General features: G+C 42.2%; 1 protein-coding gene across 1 annotated transcript in view; it reads right to left on the reverse strand.

Moving 5' to 3' along the window:
- AMFR (autocrine motility factor receptor) overlaps window positions 1-22299 on the reverse strand; it is a 28708-nt gene extending 6409 nt beyond the window's left edge. Inside the window, exons 1-11 of the mRNA XM_083625687.1 lie at window positions 21540-22299; window positions 13673-13765; window positions 12326-12490; window positions 11494-11646; window positions 10173-10213; window positions 7675-7807; window positions 6586-6719; window positions 5234-5344; window positions 2757-2947; window positions 1919-2022; window positions 1254-1388 (exon numbers count right to left, since the gene is read on the reverse strand). Coding sequence (XP_083481813.1) covers window positions 1254-1388; window positions 1919-2022; window positions 2757-2947; window positions 5234-5344; window positions 6586-6719; window positions 7675-7807; window positions 10173-10213; window positions 11494-11646; window positions 12326-12490; window positions 13673-13765; window positions 21540-21812 — 1533 coding nt within the window. The 5' untranslated portion in view covers window positions 21813-22299. The remainder of the gene's footprint in view (window positions 1-1253; window positions 1389-1918; window positions 2023-2756; window positions 2948-5233; window positions 5345-6585; window positions 6720-7674; window positions 7808-10172; window positions 10214-11493; window positions 11647-12325; window positions 12491-13672; window positions 13766-21539) is intronic.
- Between the last annotated feature and the right edge of the window lie 912 nt (window positions 22300-23211).

A 23211-nucleotide genomic window follows, 5' to 3' on the forward strand; every position in this document is an offset into this window, starting at 1 on the left:
TACTGTGCAAGCCTCTTTCAGCCATATGCTGAAATTAAAAATGCAGCATAAAACTCAAATAGGGTGAAATAAATATGATTTAATACACACATTTATGAAACACTAATGGGACAATGTAACCTCAACATTTGTAAGATTTGTGGTCTTGTCCATGAATTCTGTAATGCTCTATATGTATGTTGTGTTTATCTACTTTATAAAATAAATTACAAATACCAAATGAATTAATAATTTAACTACTTATTTTTATCATTGTGTAAGCTGCTTTTCCTGCTTTTAATTGTATGATTATGTTGTTGTAGCCAACCCTGGGACCTTATGGTGAATTGCAAGTAATAAATGCCAAAAATAAAATAAAGACACAAAAAAGCCTGCTAGTAAGAACTACACTTCATTTAAAATCCTATCAATAAAACGAAAATAGACAATCCATAAAATCATCTTATTTTCAACAGACTATCCTGCAGCAATCTAGCAACTAGGCTTCACCTGTCTATCTTTGACAGCACATCAATATCTGATTCCTTAAAAACTATGATCTAATGCATGAAATGGGAACAAGCTACTTTTTGCAAGGATTTTGACTTGTATATGGATTTGAGAAGAACTTTGCATATTAAAAGTGCTACAGAAAAGCTGTGGTCATTTAAAATTGATGAGTTCATGAAATGACAACAAGATCACAACTCGAGTACAGAACATACAGAGGTGCATTTTTATCCATTCATCCTCAGGGACAAAATAATTACCAACATGCAAACCTCAAATGTAACCAATATGCAGAGGCTGCCATATAAACAATTTCACGGTAGGCAAAAGAATAATGAGGAAGTTTGGGCTTTTTTTATCCCTTCCTTGTTGTTACTGACAGAAGTTTGAAAACTAGACAAAGTAAATTTAAAAACAAAACCAAGACTTTTCTGGTGGCACCTTATAAAGTTGTGACATAAGCTTGTTAGTCTTTGAAGTACCACAAGAATTTCTGGGGGCCTTATTAGCTACGATAGACCTCTTTGTTCATATTTTACAATGCAGCAAAAGCTACATAAAATCTTTTTTTTTATTTTCATGATCATTAAGTCCATAGTTCAATATTACTTGATGTAACATTGACTTAAACATAACACACACATTAAAAAAACTTTAAACAGCAGGATAACCATTTCACAATGTTAATGAATAAACACAGCAGGTCTGCTGCTGATGGGTTGCTACTGGAAATATGCCGACTGCCTCAGTAACGTTTGACCAACCTGTGTTGGGAAAGGCACTTGAATACGCCCCTCTAAAATGTTGTCCGTTGTTATTTCTACAGAACGCGTCATCTGCAGATCCTGCAGAATTAGGTGGTAAGGAACCTGAGGAAACATCTCCTGAATCTGATGCGCCTAAAAAAGAAAATGTATCCACTGTTACCATCTGGGGACCCAACTGTGGCACACTAAATACCTTATAAAACTTTAAAGTAAACCAAAGCCTTTAAAATCTCAAAAGGTCAGGCTTTTGCTACCAGAGCACAAAAGAATCCAGAATGGTGGTTTCATTCCATTCATGTTCACTAATCATCTAATCACAGTTTATTAAGACAGACAGTGTATGTTTGAAACAGGGTGTGCTTCTTTTTTCAAATCTCTCTTCAAAACTCACTTCTTCCACAATGTCTTTGACTAAACACTTAGTTCTCCATTCTCAATGAAAATGGGTCTGAAGTTCATGTAACTGCATTTGCTCATTTTCGTCCCTAGTTACCTTTTTCTCTTCTTTTCCTTGTCTTCACCACCACACTGATGAAGTTTTGTTTTTATGTTCCTTGGGACTGGGAAATTTTTTTGCACTTACTCTCTAAAGCAGCACACACACTGGTGGTGACATATAAATGAATAAACAGAGCAGCGTGCAAAATAGTAATAGGAATTACCATGGCATTGAGCTGAGAGTTGCTTGCTTGCGCAATACCAAGAATACTGGTGGTATGCATCACCTCCACTGAGAAGCTGGGCAGCCAGCTAGCGATGCGAGAACCTGGAAAAGAGAAAGCAAGAGTTAAGGTGTGTGAAATGTGCTTTTGAGTAATTACCCCAATCACCTATGGTTCTGTCTATATTTTTAATGATTCCTCAGTTCTTAATTATTATTACAAGGTTCAATAGATGTCATGAGCATTATCAATTCTCTCCTCCCCTTTATTTTCCTTTCTTGAAAAGCAACTGTTATATATGATTAAACATAATCTGCACATAGTATAAAAATAAAACTTTTGAAAATACTACAGGGATAAAGTGAGTGTTCTTGGTAACATTTCAGGTGCCCAGCACACAGAGCCGGCTTGTGCTTCAAACTTGCTCATTAAATCTCTCTATCTCTTCCACACACAGAGACAGTTTCTTACTCTTACTCCTCCTCATCACAGTAAGGCGGATTTCAAGAAGCCTGCTACTGGAGCCAATCTATGGCTTCTTCTTTTTTAAGGTGAAGTATGAAAGTATTTCCAGCAGGGGCGACAGTGTACAGGGAAGGATTAACTCTTCCCCGCATCTGTGACTCATCCTTCCCATCCATGGATGAGAAAGCAATTATCCTGAAAGAAATCAAAAAGCCTGTTCCTGCTGCACACAGGGACTATTTCATCTACTCATGGGGGAAGGTACGGCTTAGAAGAGAAGAGAAGAGAAGAGAAGAGAAGAGAAGAGAAGAATCCTACAGTTACAAAGATGTTGTTCTGGCCAAGTCAACTAGTAAAAGGCAAATAAACCAACCATCAAAGTGGAAGAAGTGATTGTGTTGGTTCAGATGAGGTCTGCCTTCAGCTACTGCCACAGGAGCCAAATTTTCATCCAGGTTCTCCCTTTGATGATCTTCCCTGGCACGGTGATTGTCTGTGATATTCAGGGACATTCTACAGGTAGGGCAGGAAGTGTCTTGTTCAAGCCAGGAGCGCAGGCATGAGCTACCAATAAATGAGAGGTTTAAGTAAATTTCTTGGGAAGAAGTTACAAAATGTTCATCTGCTCTCAGAAGAAGAAAAAGAATATGCAGTAATTTAGAATAGAGTCATAGAATTGTAGAATTGGCAGGGACCCCAAGGGTCATCTAGTCCAATTCCCTGCAATGCAGGAATCACAGCTAAAGCATCCCTGACAGATGGCCACCTGACCTCTGCTCAAAAACCTCCAGTGAGAGGAGAGTCCACCCCCTTCCGAGGGAGTCTGTTCCATTGCTGAACGGCTTTTACCCTCAGAAAGTTCTTCCTGATGTTGAAACAGAATCTCCTTTCTTGTAACTTGAAGCCATTGGGCTCAGGTCCTGCCGTCTGGAGCAGGAGAAAACAAGCTTGATCCCTCTTCCATGTTTCAGCCCTTTAGATATCTGAAGGTGGCCATAATATCGCCTTTCAGTCTCCTCCAAGCTAAACATAATTATAATTATTATGGTACCCCTGGAAAACCAACAAATTTAAGGTGGTGCAACCTTTTAGGGTAGTTGTTTTGGAGACTTATTGCTGCACTAGTTGTTTCCCATTAATAACATTCTTAAATTTGACTTGCCACCTACAATGCAAATAATTGTTTAATAGGTTATTCTAGACTCCTATGCACTGTGCATTGCAGCCAAGATATGCTACCTACCACATTCTCTCAAAATAGGAGTAACCAAGGCCAAAATGTGTGGGCTCCCATGGATAAGGAAAAGGGTTAACTAGCATTTTTCTCATATTATAACCAGCATTCTAGCCCACTCTCGAGGCATATTGTGACTTAAGGCAACCAAAATCACTAGTTTCATTATACTAGAACCCAATAATTTGAAGCATAAGCTGGCTTCATAGAAAAGCAATGCTACCTTTTCAGGTATGTGGAAAAGCAGCTCTGAAGGGGTGTGGCTCAAGTTTCTCAGAGGAGTAGATGTGTCTGCTGGTAGTGGCTAATTATCTTATTAGAGGCTCCTTGAAACGTTGACAAATACTTTTGACACAGCTTGTAATGAATGACAACAAACTGGTCCCTGGTTTCTATTCTCCTTCAGTTTGTTACTGATGACATAAGTAGAAGCAACTGCCAAAAGATGCCAACCCAAATGACACACCTATCAAGGAATACTTTATATATTGCATAAGACATGTCCTGTTGGATAAGACTCAATGTTTACCCAGTCCAGCAACCTGCCTCCAAGACTGCCCAGACAAAGGCTTCCACAAAGCCCACCAGCAAGGTATGATGGCAACAGCCTGCCATTAAGTTTGCCCCTCCAGCAAGAGGCATTCAGCAGAACCTGGCCAAGAACCACTATCCTTCATGAATGTGGCTAATAAATCAGTTTTTAAAAATCTAATACTGCAGTCCTAACTTCACTTACCTGGAGGTAAGACCCATCTAATGCAATAGGAATTACTCCTGAGCAGACAAGGTTAGGATTGCACTGTAAACCAGAAGAGTGTGTGTATGTCCTTGGTAAACAGTTATTCCAGTATCCAAATGTACTGGGGGACAGGTGGGAATACATTGCATGAAATGGTACACAGGATAACCAACAGAATGTTAAGCCCTTTTGAAATCCCAATATTTCATGAATACCAAATCAAGCAACATGCTCTCTCCTTACATGCAGACATAGAATGATCTGATATGAGATCAGGTAAGGTTTCAATCATTAATTTGCTGGCTTTGTTATTAAGTGTGGCTGAGCAGCTACATTGGTTGACTGCTGTAAACCACCTTGTGAGGGTTACAAGGTAGGATGGACTATGTGCAGCCTTCCAGAGTCTTTAAAATTGTATCTCCGACCTGAAGTTATTGACAATGTTGAAAATCTGGGCTGCAAGTATTTAGGCGCAGGAGATGTGCCACGTTGGAGACCACTTGTACTATGTAAGATGTAGAGGGGGGAAATGTGCATTTTTTAAAGTACTGAGAAGATTGCACTATCAGTGTTGGCTTCTGTACATTAAACAATTTTTTGCAGTCCTGGATAAGTATATAAAAATTCTGTCCCGCAAATTTTGTTAGAAGACTACATTCCTATGTCACAGTCTACACTGGGTACAGCCAGAACAGGACAGGCAAATCCTCCATGACTTTTAACAAGGAAAACCAGTATATATAGTGTTGAATTGGTTTTCTTTAAAAAAAGAAAAGATGAAAATGACAAAATTAGTGTCTAGTGAGATTCAACCATTAACTACAGACAATTAGAGCACACTACTTGTTCTACCCTGGTTTGCTCCCCAGGTGCGTACTTATGGAAAAGATGCCCACAAGGGAGTTTTCGTGCAGCTTGCATGGAATCCCAGCAGATGGCACAGTCATCATTGTTGGTTGCCAGCTCTTCAGGTGTTGCCACCGCAAACCTAGAAGAGAAGTGAAGATTATGGTTATGATTGATAATAATAATAGTATTTCTAAACCACTTTATAAAGAAAAAAACCTCACAGCGGTTTACTAGACATTAAAACCTCAGATAAAACATTACTGAAGAAAGTCAAATACTGTAAAAAGTATACATTCAAAGCAATGTAATTAACTGGAAACTAATGTATTATCATAAAGATTTCAAAATAAAAGGAGGGCAACTACAGAATGCACATTTAACACAGCAAAGTTAACAAAAATAATTATCTTTAATGTTTCATAAGTAGAAATTACTAAAGGAAGTTAAACATAAAATGTGCATTTAAAACAGCATAATTAACAAGAGAATAAGATATTATCATAAGCATAGAACATTGCTTCTGCTGACAATCCTGCCAATGGTGGTTCATGACAGGTGACGGTTTGATGACCTGGGTCTGGCACAAAGAGACAGCCAAGATGGTCACACCACCATCAGCATATGGCTCTTTATGGTATCTAGCTAGACCAAAATGCCATCTGAGCAAAGATATCCAGCTGCGACTCAAAGAGGATGCCTTTTCAGTGCCTATTTATGATGGAACTGGGAGAATCAAAATACTGGTACCTGCTCAGCTAGTTCACCAAGGGCCTCTTCAGAAATAACACCAGGCCATAGGTGGTCATTACCACATACCCCGAGGAGCTTCAGGCTCCCACTCTGCCACCACCCAATTGATTTGAAAACAATTAAGACTCATGAAATGAATCATCCAAGGTTAAGTTCATCCAGTGACAGCCTTGAAAGAAACACTGATAAGGAAAAATAATAATAAGAAGCCTATCCTCATAATCAACTACACAACTTTCTGAAGACATCTGAAGGCAGCCCTGTATTGGGAAGATTTTTAATGTTTGACATTCTGCTGTGCTTTTATTATGCTGGAAGCTGCCCAGAGTGGCTGGGGCAACCCAGTCAGTTGGGCGTGGTATAAGTAATAAATTACCATATCATCACTGGAACTGTGAAGATCAGCAATGTTACTCCTCGCAAACCAGTTTTGTAACAGTCAGACGGCAAGGAAATTAAGGGTTGTCTCCAACTAAGTTTTACTCGGAACAGACCTACTGAAATTAATGGGCCTAAGTTAGTCATGTTTCAATGCATCTACTCTGAGCATGACTAACACTGGGTACAACCCTAAAAGAGAAGACTGTGAGAATGGACTCTCTCCTAGTCCTGCTAGAGGAACTTGCTCACCTCGCTTCCATATTTCCAACCACACGGAGATAGTTCTTGTGGCGGCGAAGTCTGCGCTGAACCTCATGGAACAGGTAACGGAGCTGCATAAAGATCACCAGGCTGGCCATCGACAACCAGATATTGCCAAACAGCTTCCAAACAAATGTTTAAAAGAGCATTAAGTAATCCAGCAGCACATAAGAGGTGTGGGTGGACAGGGAGAGAAAGAAGAGAATGGCATGAATGGCATACAAACACACCAGGCAATAAAAAGACAATGCCAGAAATTAGTCTACTGTACATATGGCTCTCTCTTTGAAGTCCCAATGCAGCCACATCCTAAAAGCTGCCACAGCACTCTTTCTGAGTTTACTATAAACAAGCTGCTCATGGAGTTCTCATTCAGAGTGTTGCTTAGTTTAGGCTTCCAAACAGGAACCACCACCCCCGCCCACCCCCGTATTAAGGAAGGAGGAGAAAGACCTAACTGGAGTGACAACAGCATAGAAACACGGAATTGTAGGGCTGAAAATGACACAATGGGTCATTTAGATAGAAGGTAAAAATGGGTCCCATGTTTCAGGCTGGTTTTAAAGGTAGGCCCAAATAAAGATTATGGCCACTGCAGGCCCCCGCAGTTTACAGAGAAAGTATTTTTGAGCCAGTTATTGATTGTAAAATTTGAACCCTATTTTCATCTCTGGGCTATAACAAGGTGGGCTGCCACTAAATGTTTTATGATATCAATTGTATGTCACTTTGGGAAAACTTTTAATTTTCAAAAGCAGCAGTGTTATCCATAAATAGAGCTACGCTTGCTGTTTTAACCATAGCAGGTCCCACAATCAGAGAGTCCAGAAGAGAAAGTGGCTCTTCTCTTCTACAGCAGGAAATACTGCAGCAAAAATAGCAATCAAAGCCGAAGTTCTCTCCCACACAGTTCTCTCCCCGCATGCTCACAACCCTTCTTTAGTATGGCTTAAGGATGCAGGACGTAACAAGCCATAAATAGTAACAATAAAGGTGTTTTTAAACACTTCTATAAAAGCCAGTTCTATATTATTCCCATCCTATACAGGCCATGATTTATCAGTTAACAATGCATACCAGCATGTGAATGTGATGCATCAGATCCAGTGACAAAAGCATTAGCTCCATGATGAAGTCTGTGTAATAAACGTACGTTCCCTTGCTTTCCCAGGTACCTTCATGGTTGAGATCCCAGAGATGAATGACATACCTAAGTGAGGGAAGGAGTGAACACTGTATTATTTGAAAAACATTTTGCCAGTTTTAGAAATATCAACATTAACGAAAGACTCATTATTAACACAAATACGGTATAACCCTTCTTTACAGATGTGCTTTAGGTGAGAAGGTATGCACTAAAGCACATCTGTAAAGAAGGGTTATACCGTATTTTTCACTCTATAAGACACACCCGACCATAAGACGCACCTAGTTTTTAGGAGGAAAACAAGAAAAGCCAGCAAGAGTCGCAGACACGCTCGCTCGGCACGGCTCTTTAAAGATAGAGCGGCTCTTGCTGACTTTTCCGGGAGGTGGGAGAAGGGACTGACGGGCTGCCCTCCGTCCCTTCTCCCACCTCCCTGAAAAGCCAGAGCAAGTTGCACAGCTATCGCTGAAGTCAGCAGAACAAGAGCTATAGCTGCACAGCGGCTCTTGCTCTACTGGCTTCCCAGCAAAGCGGGATGAGGGACGGAAGGGGCTCCGTAAGGGCTCCCTTCCGTCCCTCGTCCTGCTTCGCTAAAGAGGCGCTGCGCAGCTCTTGCTGTGCTGGCTTCAGCGATAGCTGCGCAGCGCCTCTTCAGCGAAGCAGGATGAGGGACGGAAAGGGCTCCGTAAGGGCTCCCTTCCGTTCCTCCTCCCACTTTGCTGGGAAGGCAGCAGAACCAGAGGCGCTGCGCAGCTCTCGCTCTTGCTCTGCTGGCTTCAGCAATAGCTGCGCAGCCTGCATTCGCTCCATAAGCTGCACACACATTTCCCCTTACTTTTTAGGAGGAAAAAAGTGCGTCTTGTGGAGCGAAAAATACGGTACATCATGTGGGCTCTATTCTCCCCTCTCCCCTTACTAGGAATGACAAAGGCAGGTGCAATCAAAGCTCAGAGACCTGAATGTCTCAGTATATTACACCAATCCTGGTCTGGAAGGTGGCAAGAGGAGAACAGGCCTTTTCTGCAGTGGCTCCCCACTTATGGAATGCTCTCCCCAGGAGGCTCACTAGGTGCCTTCATTACATATCATTAGGCACCAGGAGAAGACGTTTCTCTATAACTAGGCCTTTGGTTGATTAAACAATCTATGGCCTTTTATATGTGCTTGTGGAAGTGGGGTTATTGGTTTGTGTTTGTTTTTGTTATGTATCTATGTTCTCATTTTGTATTTTTATGCTGTGATCTTTGGATGATGGGCAATATACAAATTTAATAAAATAATTGTGGCTAACAATCTAAGTAAATATTTACAGCTCACACAAGAAGATATACAAGAATCCACTGTATCATGTGTGTAATGCCAGCCCACCATACCTGATTCAGTCTTTTACATATATATATTTTAAACTCGTGTGTTTCACAGAGATTCATATTAAGATGGAAGAGATTATGAGTGAATAGACATGTTTATATTAAACATTTTGATTCAGATTTGATTTTAAACCCTAGCACTTATTGACAGTTTTTAAATATGAATCTAAATTTTAACACTTTCATTTAAATTAAAAATATCCATTTGGAAAAAAATTAGCCTCCGAAACACATACTGCACCGGAGATATGATCAAAGGAACCTATATAAATTCCATAAACCACTCTGATTTAACTGCATATTTTTTCTACAGAAGTTTGAAGTCCTTAAAGTTACAAAGAAAAAATAGAAAATATTGAGGCAAACAATCTAAGATGTCAAAGGACGCGGGGAAGGACTCAAGTGCATTATATTTTTCAATTTTAATGTTGATAAAATCAGACATCTTCTTAAGACTGACTCATTTAACTCATCTGCTGAATAAGTAAGAATATAAGAACAGGTGCACCAGCCAGACTGAAGCGGTCAGTATACCATTAGAAGAAGAGAGTACTAATTTTTTTTTTAAGTTTAATGTGAAAATCAGATGTGGTCTTCTATCTCATGATAGTCACTCTGATGTGGCCCTTGGTGTTGATCAATCTGTACATCCTAGTCCTACTGCATTCCTTTTTAAATACTATAATTTAACCCAAAGTTTCAGAATAACACCATTATACTTTATACTAATGTTTTATTCTATGCTTTTTACATAAAACAAATCATACCATCCTGCACTTCAGAGGTAACCCAGATATTGGCCTCCAACTCCCATCAGCCCCAGTCAGTAGGGTCAAGGGTCAGGAATGCTGGGAGTTGAAGTCCAGCTACTTCTGGAGGGCCAAAGGTTGCCCAATCCCCTTCAATAATTTATTGAAAATAATTGCATGGGTAAATAAAAAACAGAAAAGGAAGAACAGTTTGACAACTGAAGCATGCTCCTCACAACAAACATGCTTTGTATGTGAAATCAAACACATGCCATTTGTTACCTACCTAAACCCCAATCTCTTACTTACCGTAAAATCACATGCACAGTTCTTACAGTAACAAGTAGGGACTGTAGGGAACAAAAAGAGGAAACTAGAAACCTGAGGCAGACAACTAGAAAAACAAGAAAACTGATTTTCCAGACAGACAGGACAAAATGTGCTTCTTAAATTTCAGTATTAAACTTTTGCTAACAAGTCTATGCTGTCTTCCTGCATATGCCCAAGATGGGAAGGAATAAGCTCCCGGAATTAGAAAGGCTCCTTCAGAAAGGAACAGAATGGTACCATACAATAGATGGTCTGTAAACCCTTCCCCTTGGAAGACTGATCAGGGCGGGAAGGGAGCTTCTTGCAAATGGTTCTCATTGTTCTAGGGAACAAGCTTAAGAATGGTTAGAGATGGAAGTGAAAATTGATATAATCATTTGTCATAAGACATAAGAGGATTATATTTCTTTCAGATTTCCATTTATTTTTTAAAAGGTCAGAGCCGCAAGTAGTAGCTTGTTGTATATATAAGGAAATAAGAAAATAATAAGCCACATATAAAAAGAGATGTCCTTGATGGCTGAATTTGGTACAACTCTGGTGGTAGTGTTGTTAATTAATTAAATTTTCATTTTAAAAACATTGTCTGGTGTCTTTTTTCAGTAATTCCTCCTCTGCTCACCAAAACTGCTACTACAGGCATTATTGGGCAACTTGCCTCCTCACAAGTTATGGGAGGAGAGCATTTGCATGTGCTACTGTATTTTCAAATAAGCATAATTCCATTGGTTATGATGGTTGAGACTGATGGGAGTTGTAGTCCAAAACACCTGAAAGGCACTAGCTTGTAGAAGATTGCTCTTGCAACCATTATTTCCTTTTCTATACAACTGGTTATTCATTTAAATTTAGATTTTTCTCTTTCCTTTCCTTCTCTTATACTCATTTAGTTTAGGGGACTCCTGGAGATCAAAGGGCTCACAAACTCAGTTATGAATGAATGCTGTAAATCATCCTGAATTAAAATATATTTTAGAACCCTTAAGCGTATTAGCACTTAATACAGATGGCAATTATTTCAAACAGGCTACATTCACCAATTTTTCATATAGTGGCTTGAGTTTTCCTAAGCCCAGACAACAGAATGTTAACTGCTCACACTGCTTTCTGCAAAAAATATTCATAATCTTGAGCATAAAAATGCAGTAAGCCCTATTCAGTGGATACTCTATGAATCAAAAATATATTCTGACATATTCTGCTAGAGAATTAGAGCATACACAAACAAGGTTGCACAAATAAAACAAGGCTAACCAGAAAAAGTTGAGCACATTAATCTCACACTAATAAGAAATCTCACCTCTGCTGCCATGAAAGATAACGTGTGCATTCCATGGGTATAGCCAATAATACCACACACAACTGCTAGTCCACAGCAGGAAAGAAGCATAGCTACTAGCAGGGTCAGGACTCTGATGTGGCTGTTCATTGGTGTGGTGGGTGAAAAGGAGAGCTGAAATATACAAATGAAGGCATTGGAAAACATCAGTTGCGCCTATTTACTTCCAAAACACAATGAATTCCTGCAGAGCCAAAGTATGTTAAAGAACTTGAAAAAAAGCACAGACTGAACTCTCAAGCGTAACTTGAACAGGAGGTATATGCTGAAAAGCCTTCCAGTATTTATTTGTTCTTTACCATAGATCGACAAGCTGAGGTGATCGACAAGCTCAAGCAAAAATAAACAACTCAAACGGATTTCCATCATTTAATCTACGTATCAACTTTAGATTTCTTTGACAAGAGAATACATAAAGGTAAAGGGACTCCTGACCATTAGGTCCAGTCGTGGCCAACTCTGGGGTTGCGGCGCTCATCTCGCTTTACTGGCCAAGGGAGCTGGCGTACAGCTTCCGGGTCATGTGGCCAGCATGACTAAGCCGCTTCTGGCAAACCAGAGCAGCGCACGGAAACGCCGTTTACCTTTCCGCCTATTTATCTACTTGCACTTTGACGTGCTTTCAAACTGCTAGGTTGGCAGGAGCAGGGACCGAGCAATGGGAGCTCACCCCGTCACGGGGATTCGAACTGCCAACCTTCCGATCAGCAAGCCCTAGGCTCAGTGGTTTAGACATACACTCCTGTATAAAAGAACTCTCATCCTCAACTTCAAACCACCAGCCAAAACTTACATATTCAAACCTATCCTTGCAGAGCTGAACCATAAGATGCAGAAACACGAGCCCGGAGAACCAAAGGCACCACATGACCACTTCTTCCACCGTCTGAACATTTAGTACACCAAAAATAAAGATGAACTTGTAGAAGATGAAGTTCCAAAATTTATCCTTGAGATGCTGAAAGAGATTTGTACATGTAGTTAAAAAGAATTCTTCAAGAATGGAGCTACTGACACAAACATGAAAACAGCTGTTAAAGTTATTATGCTGAGGGGTTATCCCCACATTCTTAGCTAAGAATCTACATTAGATGTGGAGCGTTGTCATCTAACCCTCAAAGCCATTGATTCTTTAAAATGCAAGAGGTCCTTACTAGCAAGTAAGAGATAGAAAAATATGGTGCAGGCTATACTCTTAAGACAGGGTTAGTCAAAGTGTTGCCTTCCAGATTGTTTGGACTACAACTCCCATCAACCCCAGATAGCTTGGCCAATGGTCACAGATAATGATAGTTGTAAGCTACAAATTCTGGAGGATACTACAAAAATGGTGGATTATTTTAAAAATCAGTCAAAAACCTGGTCTACACAAACCCCACAAGGGTACGTATTGCTACTCAGATTGCACATGTACATGCTGCAAGTTCAAGAACTATTGAGAAATTGGGTGTTTTCCTCCGTAATCAGGATGTTGTTGCTTTTTAGGCTGTTTGAAAAATCTAGTCTATGGCTTAATGAGGGTGGCCAAAGTCTCTTAGGTTTCATTTTCAAACCCAGAATTCATTTTAGAGTACATAAGCATAACTCTTCTTCCTCCAGTAACATTATTTTTTAAAAAAATATATTTATATACCATCCTTCATCAAAATATCTCAGCAGCAATTTCTAATACAAGGATGGTGAGCCTGTGGTCCTCCAGATGTTCTTAGATTACAACTCCCATCAGTCCCAACCAGTGTGGATAGTGGTCAGGGATGATGAGAGCTCTAGTGCAACAACATCTGGAGAGCCACAACATCTGGAGAACCACAGATTCCCCATCTGTTCTCTAATCTAGTATAATCAAAGGCCTCTCAACTTTGGAGCTGAGCCAGTACCTCTCTAAGCAACACAGCCTACATTTTGAATCTCTGTACTACCTATAATTACCTGAACTGATCTGCATACCATGGTCAGATCAAGATATACCTGTAAGCAAGACTTTATTTTCTATATATATAGTGAATAAGGAGGAAGGTTACGTACGAACATATGCCTGGAAGTTAAATATTCCCAGATGAAAAATGAAAATCACAAATCCACCTATCACAAAGTTCTTTGTTAAGTCTACCCACCAGCAAGACCTACAGGCCTTTCTTACCTGTCTTTCACTAACACGGAGGGGACCAAACACAACACCCTGTATTAGTTTAGCAATCAGCATCAAAATACAGCAAGCCGTATTCACCAGTACCTGGAACAAAAAATAAAATATATTTCTATGTTATGCCTATCCTGTCTTGAGTCTGAACATGAATTCTCTTCCATTAAAACTCACTGGTTTGGAACCCCCTGGCCAATTTGCCCAACTGATCAAGAACCATGTTTCTCCCAACTGTGATCAGCCTTGGCCTCCTTCAAGTGTTTAGCGGTGTAAAATGGTGGTTATTAGGTTCTCTCCCTCCTAAGCAGAAAAAATATTAAAGGCTACGTATGTTGGAAGTTCCCTGGAAAAGAGGTCATCCTGGGATACAAGAAAATACCTCCAGAAACCTATGTTATTTTGTTTTGTTTATACAAATATTTGTATACTACGATTCATTTAACAAATTGCAATGTTGTTTACAATATAAAAATATATAATACGGTAACAAACAAAAACAATACTTCGTCCAGTTTAAAATTCCATACAGTCATGCATCCTGTTCCGTCCACTTCGTGTTGCATCTTTTCGCGTTACGTCCCACGGCAACCCGGAAGTACCAGAAAGGGTTACTCCCAGGTTTTGCTGCTCGTGCCTGCGCAGAAGCACTAAATCGTGCTTCACGCCTGCGCAGAAGTGCCAAATCGCGCCACACACCTGCACAGACACAGCGCTTTGAGTTGCGGGCATTTCACATTACGGACGGGCCTCCGGAATGGATCCTGTCCGTAACACAAGGTACCACTGTATATTGTTTAATAAGTTGAATAAGAGCATGAACCAAACAACATAAAAATGTGGCTGAGCCAGTTTGCCTTTGCCTTTTTAAATGAAATGAATGCTGCTCAACATTCCCAGCTAAACAGACCTCAAGACTTCAAGTCTGTGGTTTGTAACCCAGATAGCGCAATGTGAACAATAGTACAATGCATTTCCAAAATGTCCAATTCTGAAAGCAAAGAGCTATGTTTCTTAAAAATTGTGCAACCAAATTTCTACATTTAAAAATACAGTCACACTTACCAGCAAGATGTGTATATAACTAAGTTTACTGCTTCATTCATAATAGCAGATTTAAACAAGATTTTACATCAATTAAACAAGATTTTACAACAGCCTACAGCTTTCTCAGTCAGTCTCGGGGGGGGGGGGTGTCATGGGGTAATGCAGCAAGCAGAGAGGAAAGGCTCCAACTCTCTCATCCATCTGCAGTTTGACCCTTGCTCACTGACTGCATTAGTGCATCATTATAACCAGTGTTGCCAACTAATCATGTGTTCTCATGCACAATGGCCAGTTGCTTCTGGCGTGAGCAGGAGAAACAAGTCAGAAAGCTGCATTTAAGTTCTGCTTCCCACGATATCTAACTAGGGATTGTGGTCTGTTGCTCCCTAACAAACCAGGGTCACTAGCTGACCTCCAACCATGGTTTGCTGTCCTGGCTTGTTTTTAAGAAATAAACCATGATCCTGGGGAATTTGAATTTCAAGGGAAGCCAAGCTGAATTACAGCTTATTGGTTGGCTTTGCCAGTGGAGGAGCAAATGGGAGCAATCAGGCTGTGTGCAGATTTCTGCCTGTGAAAAATAAACCACAAAAATTCAGCAACCCTGGTTTGTCATAATGTTACAACATGACCAATTTCTATTGCAAAGATGAAACACAAGACTCCCTTTGCAAGACATAGTAGACGTTGAGATATCTTTGTCAAAGTTATCCTACTATTGTTATTTATGTCGCAATTCATATTTATGACTATTCATAAACACTGAGAAATGTTTAGGAGTTATAGTATTTTAAGTAAATGGTGAGAAAAAGAAAAACATTTTTGCTATAACTTTTTCTTAAAAGACTCTTGATACTGTTAATACTGGGGCAGCTCACAGTTATAAACAAGTGATGAGAAATAAATAAGTGATGAAAATCTCACTGAACACTGCAGACTTCCCCAGAGGCTGTGAGAAAGGAAAGAGTTTGAATGACACAATTGTAAGGATGCGGGTAATCCTGGTGAGTGATTAATGTCTTCAATTAGCAATCGTTTACAGAATCACCACTGTTCAAATATCAGACAATGATCACATGTGGCTCCTGCTGCGCAAGAATACATGCCACTGTTGAAGGCTGGCCAAAGGCACCTGGCATTTCAGGTGTTCATAGAACTCTGCTGAATAATATTGAAGACTAACAAGACTAAGTCACCTCCCCGGGATAATACATCTTGCATCTGAAATACCCCCAAAAGACTCATGTGCAAGCTTGCCTCTCCACAATGATTAACGTCTTTTTAACTTGCTTATACAGTTTTTAAAATATGATTTTGTGTTTTATTGCTGTAAACCACTGTGATTATTTTAATTACATAGCGGTATATAAATATTTTATAAATAAATAAATATATGAAGTGCAGGATATTCAAGGCTTACAAACTGTTTCAAAAACTGAAATAACTGAAGTGTTCTATCCCTTTATCAGTTAAGTGATATTTTGGGTCAAGTGTGTAATTTCAATTCAGCAAACATTACAGCACAAAATAATCAGACTGAAATAGCTATACTATGTGAATGGGTCTTCAGTCCTAACCAAGGCAAAGTCAGAATGTTTTGTTACTAGACAGGGGCAGTGATGAGGTTAGATCAGGCTTCCTCAACCTCGGCCCTCCAGATGTTTTGAGACTCCAATTCCCACCTTCCTTGACCACTGGTCCTGCTAGCTAGGGATCATGGGAGCTGCAGGTCAAAAACATCTGGAGGGCAGAGATTGAGGAAGCCTGGGTTAGACCCTGAACCTAATGGTCATAGGCCCCCTCCTCTTAGATGGTAATGTGTATTACTTCAAATGTGATCAGCCAGTCTTGCTGCATATTGTGGCCCTAGATTTCTGGCCCCAGATCCTGCCATGACACCACAAATGGACACAGGAGCCTAAGCAAAAGCAATGGATGCAACTCTTAACTTTGTACAGCAAGGCCATTACAGACAGAATTCTGCAAATGTTAGAATTCTGTGTGTGTGTGTGTGTGCGCGCGCACACACACACACACACACAAACTTATCTCTCTATCCAGACAAGGAAGTGGCATTATCACAGTTCAAAGACACATTCCAGAAAGGAAAAATCACTTGAGAATGTTGCAGAGTAGGCCTGGTGAGTGTGTGGCATAGAGAAAGTCCCAAGGGCCAGGCAGAGTGGCCTGGAGGACCACATTCAGACCCCAGGCATGAGGTTCTCCACCTCTGATGTACAGAATTGAACTCTAACTGAACTGAACTCTACCTGCTGTTTTGGCATGAGTTTTTATAGGCAATTATCAAATGCATCGAGTTCGCTGTCTTATTTCACTTACAAAATCAGGTAAAGCAGATGAGAACTGAGGTGTACAATTTCTGAATGTTAGCTTCGGAATGCAGGCAGCAAAATCTAAGTAACCCCTGTGTATTTCTCCACACACTCTGGGCAAACATGAAATACATAGCTCAAGCATAATCTTAGCCTGTAGCAATAGGACTGAGGCCACTGATCAGGTTGCATAAGCATTAACAACAACCCCAAGGCAATGACTGTTCTGGAAGGCAGATCACTTCATTGACACCAAGGAACTAGCCTGCTCATACCATGCTTGAGGTGTACTTAAGATATATTTCCTGTGTCACAAATTGCCAACACTGAACTTGTGTAAGAGCTGTGGGAGATTATGCTGGGGAGATCTAGGAAGCACTGAGTAGGACAAAACTCTATGACCTATGACTCAGGGGCCAAAGTCATTTTATGCAGCTGTTGCTGCCTCCTGAAGCAGACTTTGCTGCCTCCATTGCATCTTCATCTGGCAGAGCTTTTGCAGGTTTGTGGGGCCCCTTACAGTCTGGTCCAAATGAGGTGGGAGAACTGACAGTAGCTTGCTGTGACTTGTTTGCAAAGCATTTGAGGATAAAATCACTTGCATCCACTGGAATCTTGACTTTGCTGTTACATCAGATGAATCTCAAGGAATGTCCAGAGCACTGTCTAGTCCTAGTGTTGGATGTGTTTCGGTTAGTAAGGCTCAAGGATGTGGACAAAATGCTTGAATCGGTCAGGGCAACCACTTGCGCTCTGGACCCTTGCTCCTCTTGGCTGATAACAATGACCATGACAGTCTTCTAGAACAGCTTTCCGATTTAGGGCTGGGTGGCACTGTTTTGCAGTGGTTCCAGTTCAACTTGGATTATTATTTCCAGAGGGTGATACTTGGGGAGGCCCTGTAAAGCATTCAATTTGGGGCTCTATTTTATCCCCTGTGCTGTTTAATCCCCACTCAGTGGTTTCTACATGAAAGCACTGAATGGGGTTATCCAGAGTTTTGAAGTATGTCATCAGCAATATGCTGGTGACACACAGCATTACTTCACCTTTAGATTTACAAGTGTGGCAATGGATGTGCTGGACTGTTGCCTTGTCTCAGTAATGAAATGGATGAGAGCCAACAAACTGAAGCTCAATCCAGGTAACACTAAGTAACTGTTAGTGGGTGGTTCCCTAGATTGGATGGAAGGGAGGTTGCATCCTCATGATGGGGTTACAATCCCTCTGAAGGAGTGGGTACATAGCCTGGTGGTCAGGTATCCTCAGTAGTGCAGAGTGTCTTCAATAAGCTTTGGCTGGGGGCCCAATTGCATCCTTATATGAACAGGGATAGCCTCAGGTCTGGTATCTATGCTCTGCTAACCTCTAGCTTAGATTACTGCAACATGTTATATGTAAGGTTGCCTCAGAAGACAGGAAAATTCAGCTGGTGCAGAATTCAGCAGCCAGGTTGCTCACTGGGGCAAGTTGGTTTGAGCATATACAGTTAACGCCAATCCTGGCCTGACTGCACTGGCTGCCAATCAGTTTCCGGACCCAATTCAAAGTGCTGCTTCTGACCTATAAAGACTTAAATGGCTCAAGACCGCATTACCTCAAGAACCATCTATCCCCATATGAACCAACTTGGACCCTGCAATCATCATCTTAGGCCCTTGTGTGCTTCCTCCACAAGAGGTCTGGAGGGTAGCAACACAAGAATGGGCTTTTTCTGCGGTGGCTCCTCATTTGTGGAATGCTCTCCCTAGCAAAAATCACCTGATGCCTTCATTACATATCTTTAGGTGCCAGGCAAAAACATTTCTCTATAACCAGGCCTCTAGCTGATTAACATTCTATGGCATCATCATCATAAATGTCTGGGCCCAATTCCTCCCTGTGGAACATCCTCCCTTCAGATGTCAAGGAGATAAAGAATTACACAACTTTTAGAAGACATCTGAAAGCAACCCTGTATCAGGAAATTTTTATGCTTGACGTTTTTATTATGTTTTTAGATATGCTGTAAGCCACCTAGAGTGGCTGGGGAAACCCAACTAGATGGGCGAGGTATAAATAATAAAATTATTAATTCCTAAATGGTTTAACCTGCAAAGTCCTAAATGGTTCAAGACTGTATCATCTAAAATGAAGCCTGCTCTCATATGACCCTACCTGTAAATTTAAGAACTGTGTCTGAGGTCCTCCTTGTGTGTCTGTTGGTGAAATTATTATTATTATTATTAGCTGCCCAACTGACTGGGGCTGGATCTAGACACATCAAAGAAGTGTTTCAGTTTAAAGTGTTGTAAATTTAAATAGGGAAAACAGAGAAAAATGAGACTCCAGCTTGCCATCTGGTGGTACAATGTTATATCGCACATAGTAAAAGGTAAAGGGACCCCTGACCATTAGTCCAGTCATGACCAACTCTGGGGTTGCGGCGCTCATCTTGCTTTTACAATGCATATAAATCACTTTTTCTTTTCCAGTCTAGCTGAGTCCTAGGTTGCCCCAGGCACTCTGGGCAGTAAATCAATTAGGGTGCTGAGCACACAACACAGGATCTTTTCAATAGGGTTCTGTAGTTGGAGAACTGTCTTCGACTTAATATTTGCTTTGGCCCCTTAAGTTCTGACATTCAGGAAAGCCATCAACTTATATTTTTACTACTGCCTTTCCTTAAGAGAATTTTGGTATCTCCAATACATCAATTTGTCTGCATCCTCTCAATGCTTCATATTCTGCCTGAGATTCTATTGTATTTCTTTCTCTCTGTCATTTTGTGAGGACTTGGTCCTGAAAAGCAACTCACAAATAGCCGAAATAAAATTAAAGTCCTGAAGTACCTTGCAAATCCCCTGAACCAGACAACTATGGAGTCAAGATGCTTTGAAATTAGGGATACCCCTTCAGAACAAGGCAAGAAAGAGAATACAAGGCAACCAGACAATGTTGGAATCAACATTAAATGAATTGCTCTTCATTAGCACCATCATGTTCTAGTTACTACACTGCCCCCTTATTCTTCTAGGTGCTGTCTATCATGTATCCCCAAAACTCCTAGGCCAGCATCCCTCGCTTCTCTAGCTACTCCTTAAAGAATCAAAACCACTTCCAGCAACTACTTTTTTCCACTACATATTTACTTAGGGACAATGAGTAACCCTTAGTACTCCCTAATCTGCTACTCTGTCCCCACACTTTTTGACCCTTAACGATCTTTACATTTGCCTTTCAGATGCCTTCTCCTTCTGCCAGCTTTATCACTCTGCCAAAAAATGCTCCCCCCACCTACGCAGATGTGCAAATAGGGACAGAATGTCAGGGAGCAGTGGGTGACTAGCACCCTCTTCCCCAAACAAGCACATGTAATCCCTGCACTGATCCTTAGGCATACATACGCTATTCCCTGTCATTATACCCACACCATGCCATGCAGAGTTACTCTCATCACCCTGATGCTACCTTGAACATCCCCTACAACACACACATCCCATAACGTGCGGGAAAGAGAAATCTATATCCTCTTTCCTAATATTTTCACCAGTGTGTCCCACTATGTCGCTACACCTTGCAAGACCCAACCCTCTGGGCCCACCCCACAAGGACCACATTTCTTTGGGCCTCTTTGAGAGGGAGGAGCATATTGGCCAGGGAATTACTGCTGTGAAGGGTGTCTATGGGGAATAAGATGGGAGATACACCCTACTCCATGGGTAGACAAACTAAGGCCCGGGGGCTAGATCTGGCCCAATCACCTTCTAAATCCAGTCCGTGGACGGTCCAAGAATCAGTGTGTTTTTACATGAGTAGAATGTGTCCTTTTATTTAAAATGCATCTCTGGGTTATTTGTGGGGCATAGGAAGTCGTTCATCCCCCCCCCCAAAATATATGTATATAGTCTGTCCCCCCACAAGGTCTGAGGGACAGTGGACCAGCCCCCTGCTGGAAAAGTTTGCTGGCCACTGCCCTACTCCCTCCAAACATCAGGTGCCCACTCCCCACAATACCCTCCTCTCCTGCAGGCACCTTCTCTTCCGTAAAAAAACAAACAAACTCACCAACGGGGCTGGATCCAGACTCAGACATGCTTAAGTGTTAGCGATTTCAGTGGGCCTAGTCCCACAACCTTGCACCCATTAATTTCACTGGGTCTACTCCGAGGACAACTTCGTGGGATCCAGCCCACCGACCTGAGTGGGGTTGTTGGCTCCCACCCCACGTTGCCCAGAGGTGTTCCTCCTTTACAGGTGGGCCACTTGTGCCCCATGACTTCTCTCCTTCTCCCCCAAATCAGGCGCCCCTTCCTGCCCCGTCTCCTAATTCGCCCTCAGCAGCCCCGTCCTCCTTGCACCTTTCTTCGAAGTGATCCCCCTCGCACACCCCACCCGGGGCCTATTCCCCAGGCCGTCTACCTCCCCCTGACCCCGGGGATCACGCCTCCCCACCTCCAAGGAATCCCCTCAGGCCCCGCTTCGCCTTCCCTTCCCGGGCGGCTCACCCAAACGCAGAGGCTGTCGGAGAGCAAGTAATAGGCGACGTCCAGGGCGGCCGGCCCGGCCCGCGGCGACAGGTCGCCCTCCTCTCCTTCTCCTCCTCCTTCTCCTCCGGTCTCCTGCTGCAGCCGCACCCCGGGGGGCTCTTCCGTGTGCTCGGCGGCCTGGCTGAGGGCGCGGTAGGCGCTGAGGCTGCTGCCCAGCAAGGCCAGGGCGCTGAGCGCCGTGTAAGTGCGCAAGCTGGGCCAAGGGAAGCGCTCCAAGAAGAGCAGCGGCATCGCGGAGGCCTGGCGGGCTCCAGCCCGGGCTCGCTAGCGCGGTCCGCGGGGTCTCCCGGCAACGGCCTAGCGCCCGCAGGGAGAGGCCTACTCCCGCTGACTCCGGCCCACACGCACGGAACTCGGGAGCGAAAGCCGCGCAGTCGCCCGCCCGCCCGCTGCTGGCCGCCCCGGGGCCTCTTCCCGAGCGAATGAGCGCCTCCCTCAGGAGCCCGCCCGCTCCGTCGCGGCAAGCGGAGCGAATCCAGCCCACTGACTCGGAGGCGGAGGCCTCTCCGGCCAGGGGCGAAGGAGACGCTCAGCTTCGGGCTGCGAGAGAAGGCGGACGGCGCTGACTTCGGGGTGGAGGGACGAGACAGGCCGCCCAGCTGAGCCTTCCACTCCCAGGCAGTGACCGGCGGGCGCGGAAATATGGAAGGGGAAATACAGAAAGGGGACGGACAGAGGGAAAGGTGGGTGGATTTGTGGGGAACAGGCCGCGCGGGGCGGGTTTCTTGTCGGAATACGCTGACACATCTAACACAACACACCCCCTACATATATTTTAGACACCTAGGCTAGACACAGGCAAACACGCACGCTCTGTGCTGTGTGCATATATTAACCACACAAAATATTATTTTAGACACACAATATGTTAAGACACACACACACTACGGACAGTATACGCACGCTTTATTATTATCATCAGGCATAATCTATGCCAAAAGTTATACTTCTAATTAAAGTGTATTAATTATATACGCAATGTAATGCATGCTTGGGTGTATAATGCTTAGTTTGTTTAAATGTTTAAAATACAGCTTTAGATTTTAACATTGTAACCTTGGTGGTGTCTTGTAAACATGAAGAGCAGGCAAATTTAAATAAATATATTGTGTGTGAGACATGGGTTTGTATGTATATGACACAATATATTCAAACACATTTCTTGCAAACAGTTCAGAATACAGTAGTCCAATTTTCTCTGCCCATCTTATTAAAATATAGTGCATACCTGTTGACCAATAGTTAGGTTTTAAAAAATTGAGGCTTCTTTCTTTCTATTGCCAACTAATCCCCTGCCTTGTAACACAATCTTTTACATTTCCAGTCCTTTGTAAAACTCCCCTGGCCTCATCACGACAGATGAAACTATGGGTTTTAAAAAAATAATAAAATTAGCAGGCACCAAACACAATAGAGAGGTGGTTGTCTAATATTAATGAGGAAGGAGTTCCAAAGGGCTGGTGCTTCCACCTTGAAGAAGCAATTCCTTGCAAGTGCAGAACGATTGTAAAAGAGCCAGTTGTGCAGATCAAAGTTGAGTGGGTACAGTATATACTGTATCTCCTGGAAGATATCACCATGCACATCTTCCATCTGTTGACATCAGGGTTGGAGCCCTCTGCAAGCTTTA

Source organism: Podarcis filfolensis (genome assembly GCF_964270895.1).
Source record: "Podarcis filfolensis genome assembly, chromosome: 8".
Lineage (NCBI taxonomy): Eukaryota > Metazoa > Chordata > Lepidosauria > Squamata > Lacertidae > Podarcis > Podarcis filfolensis.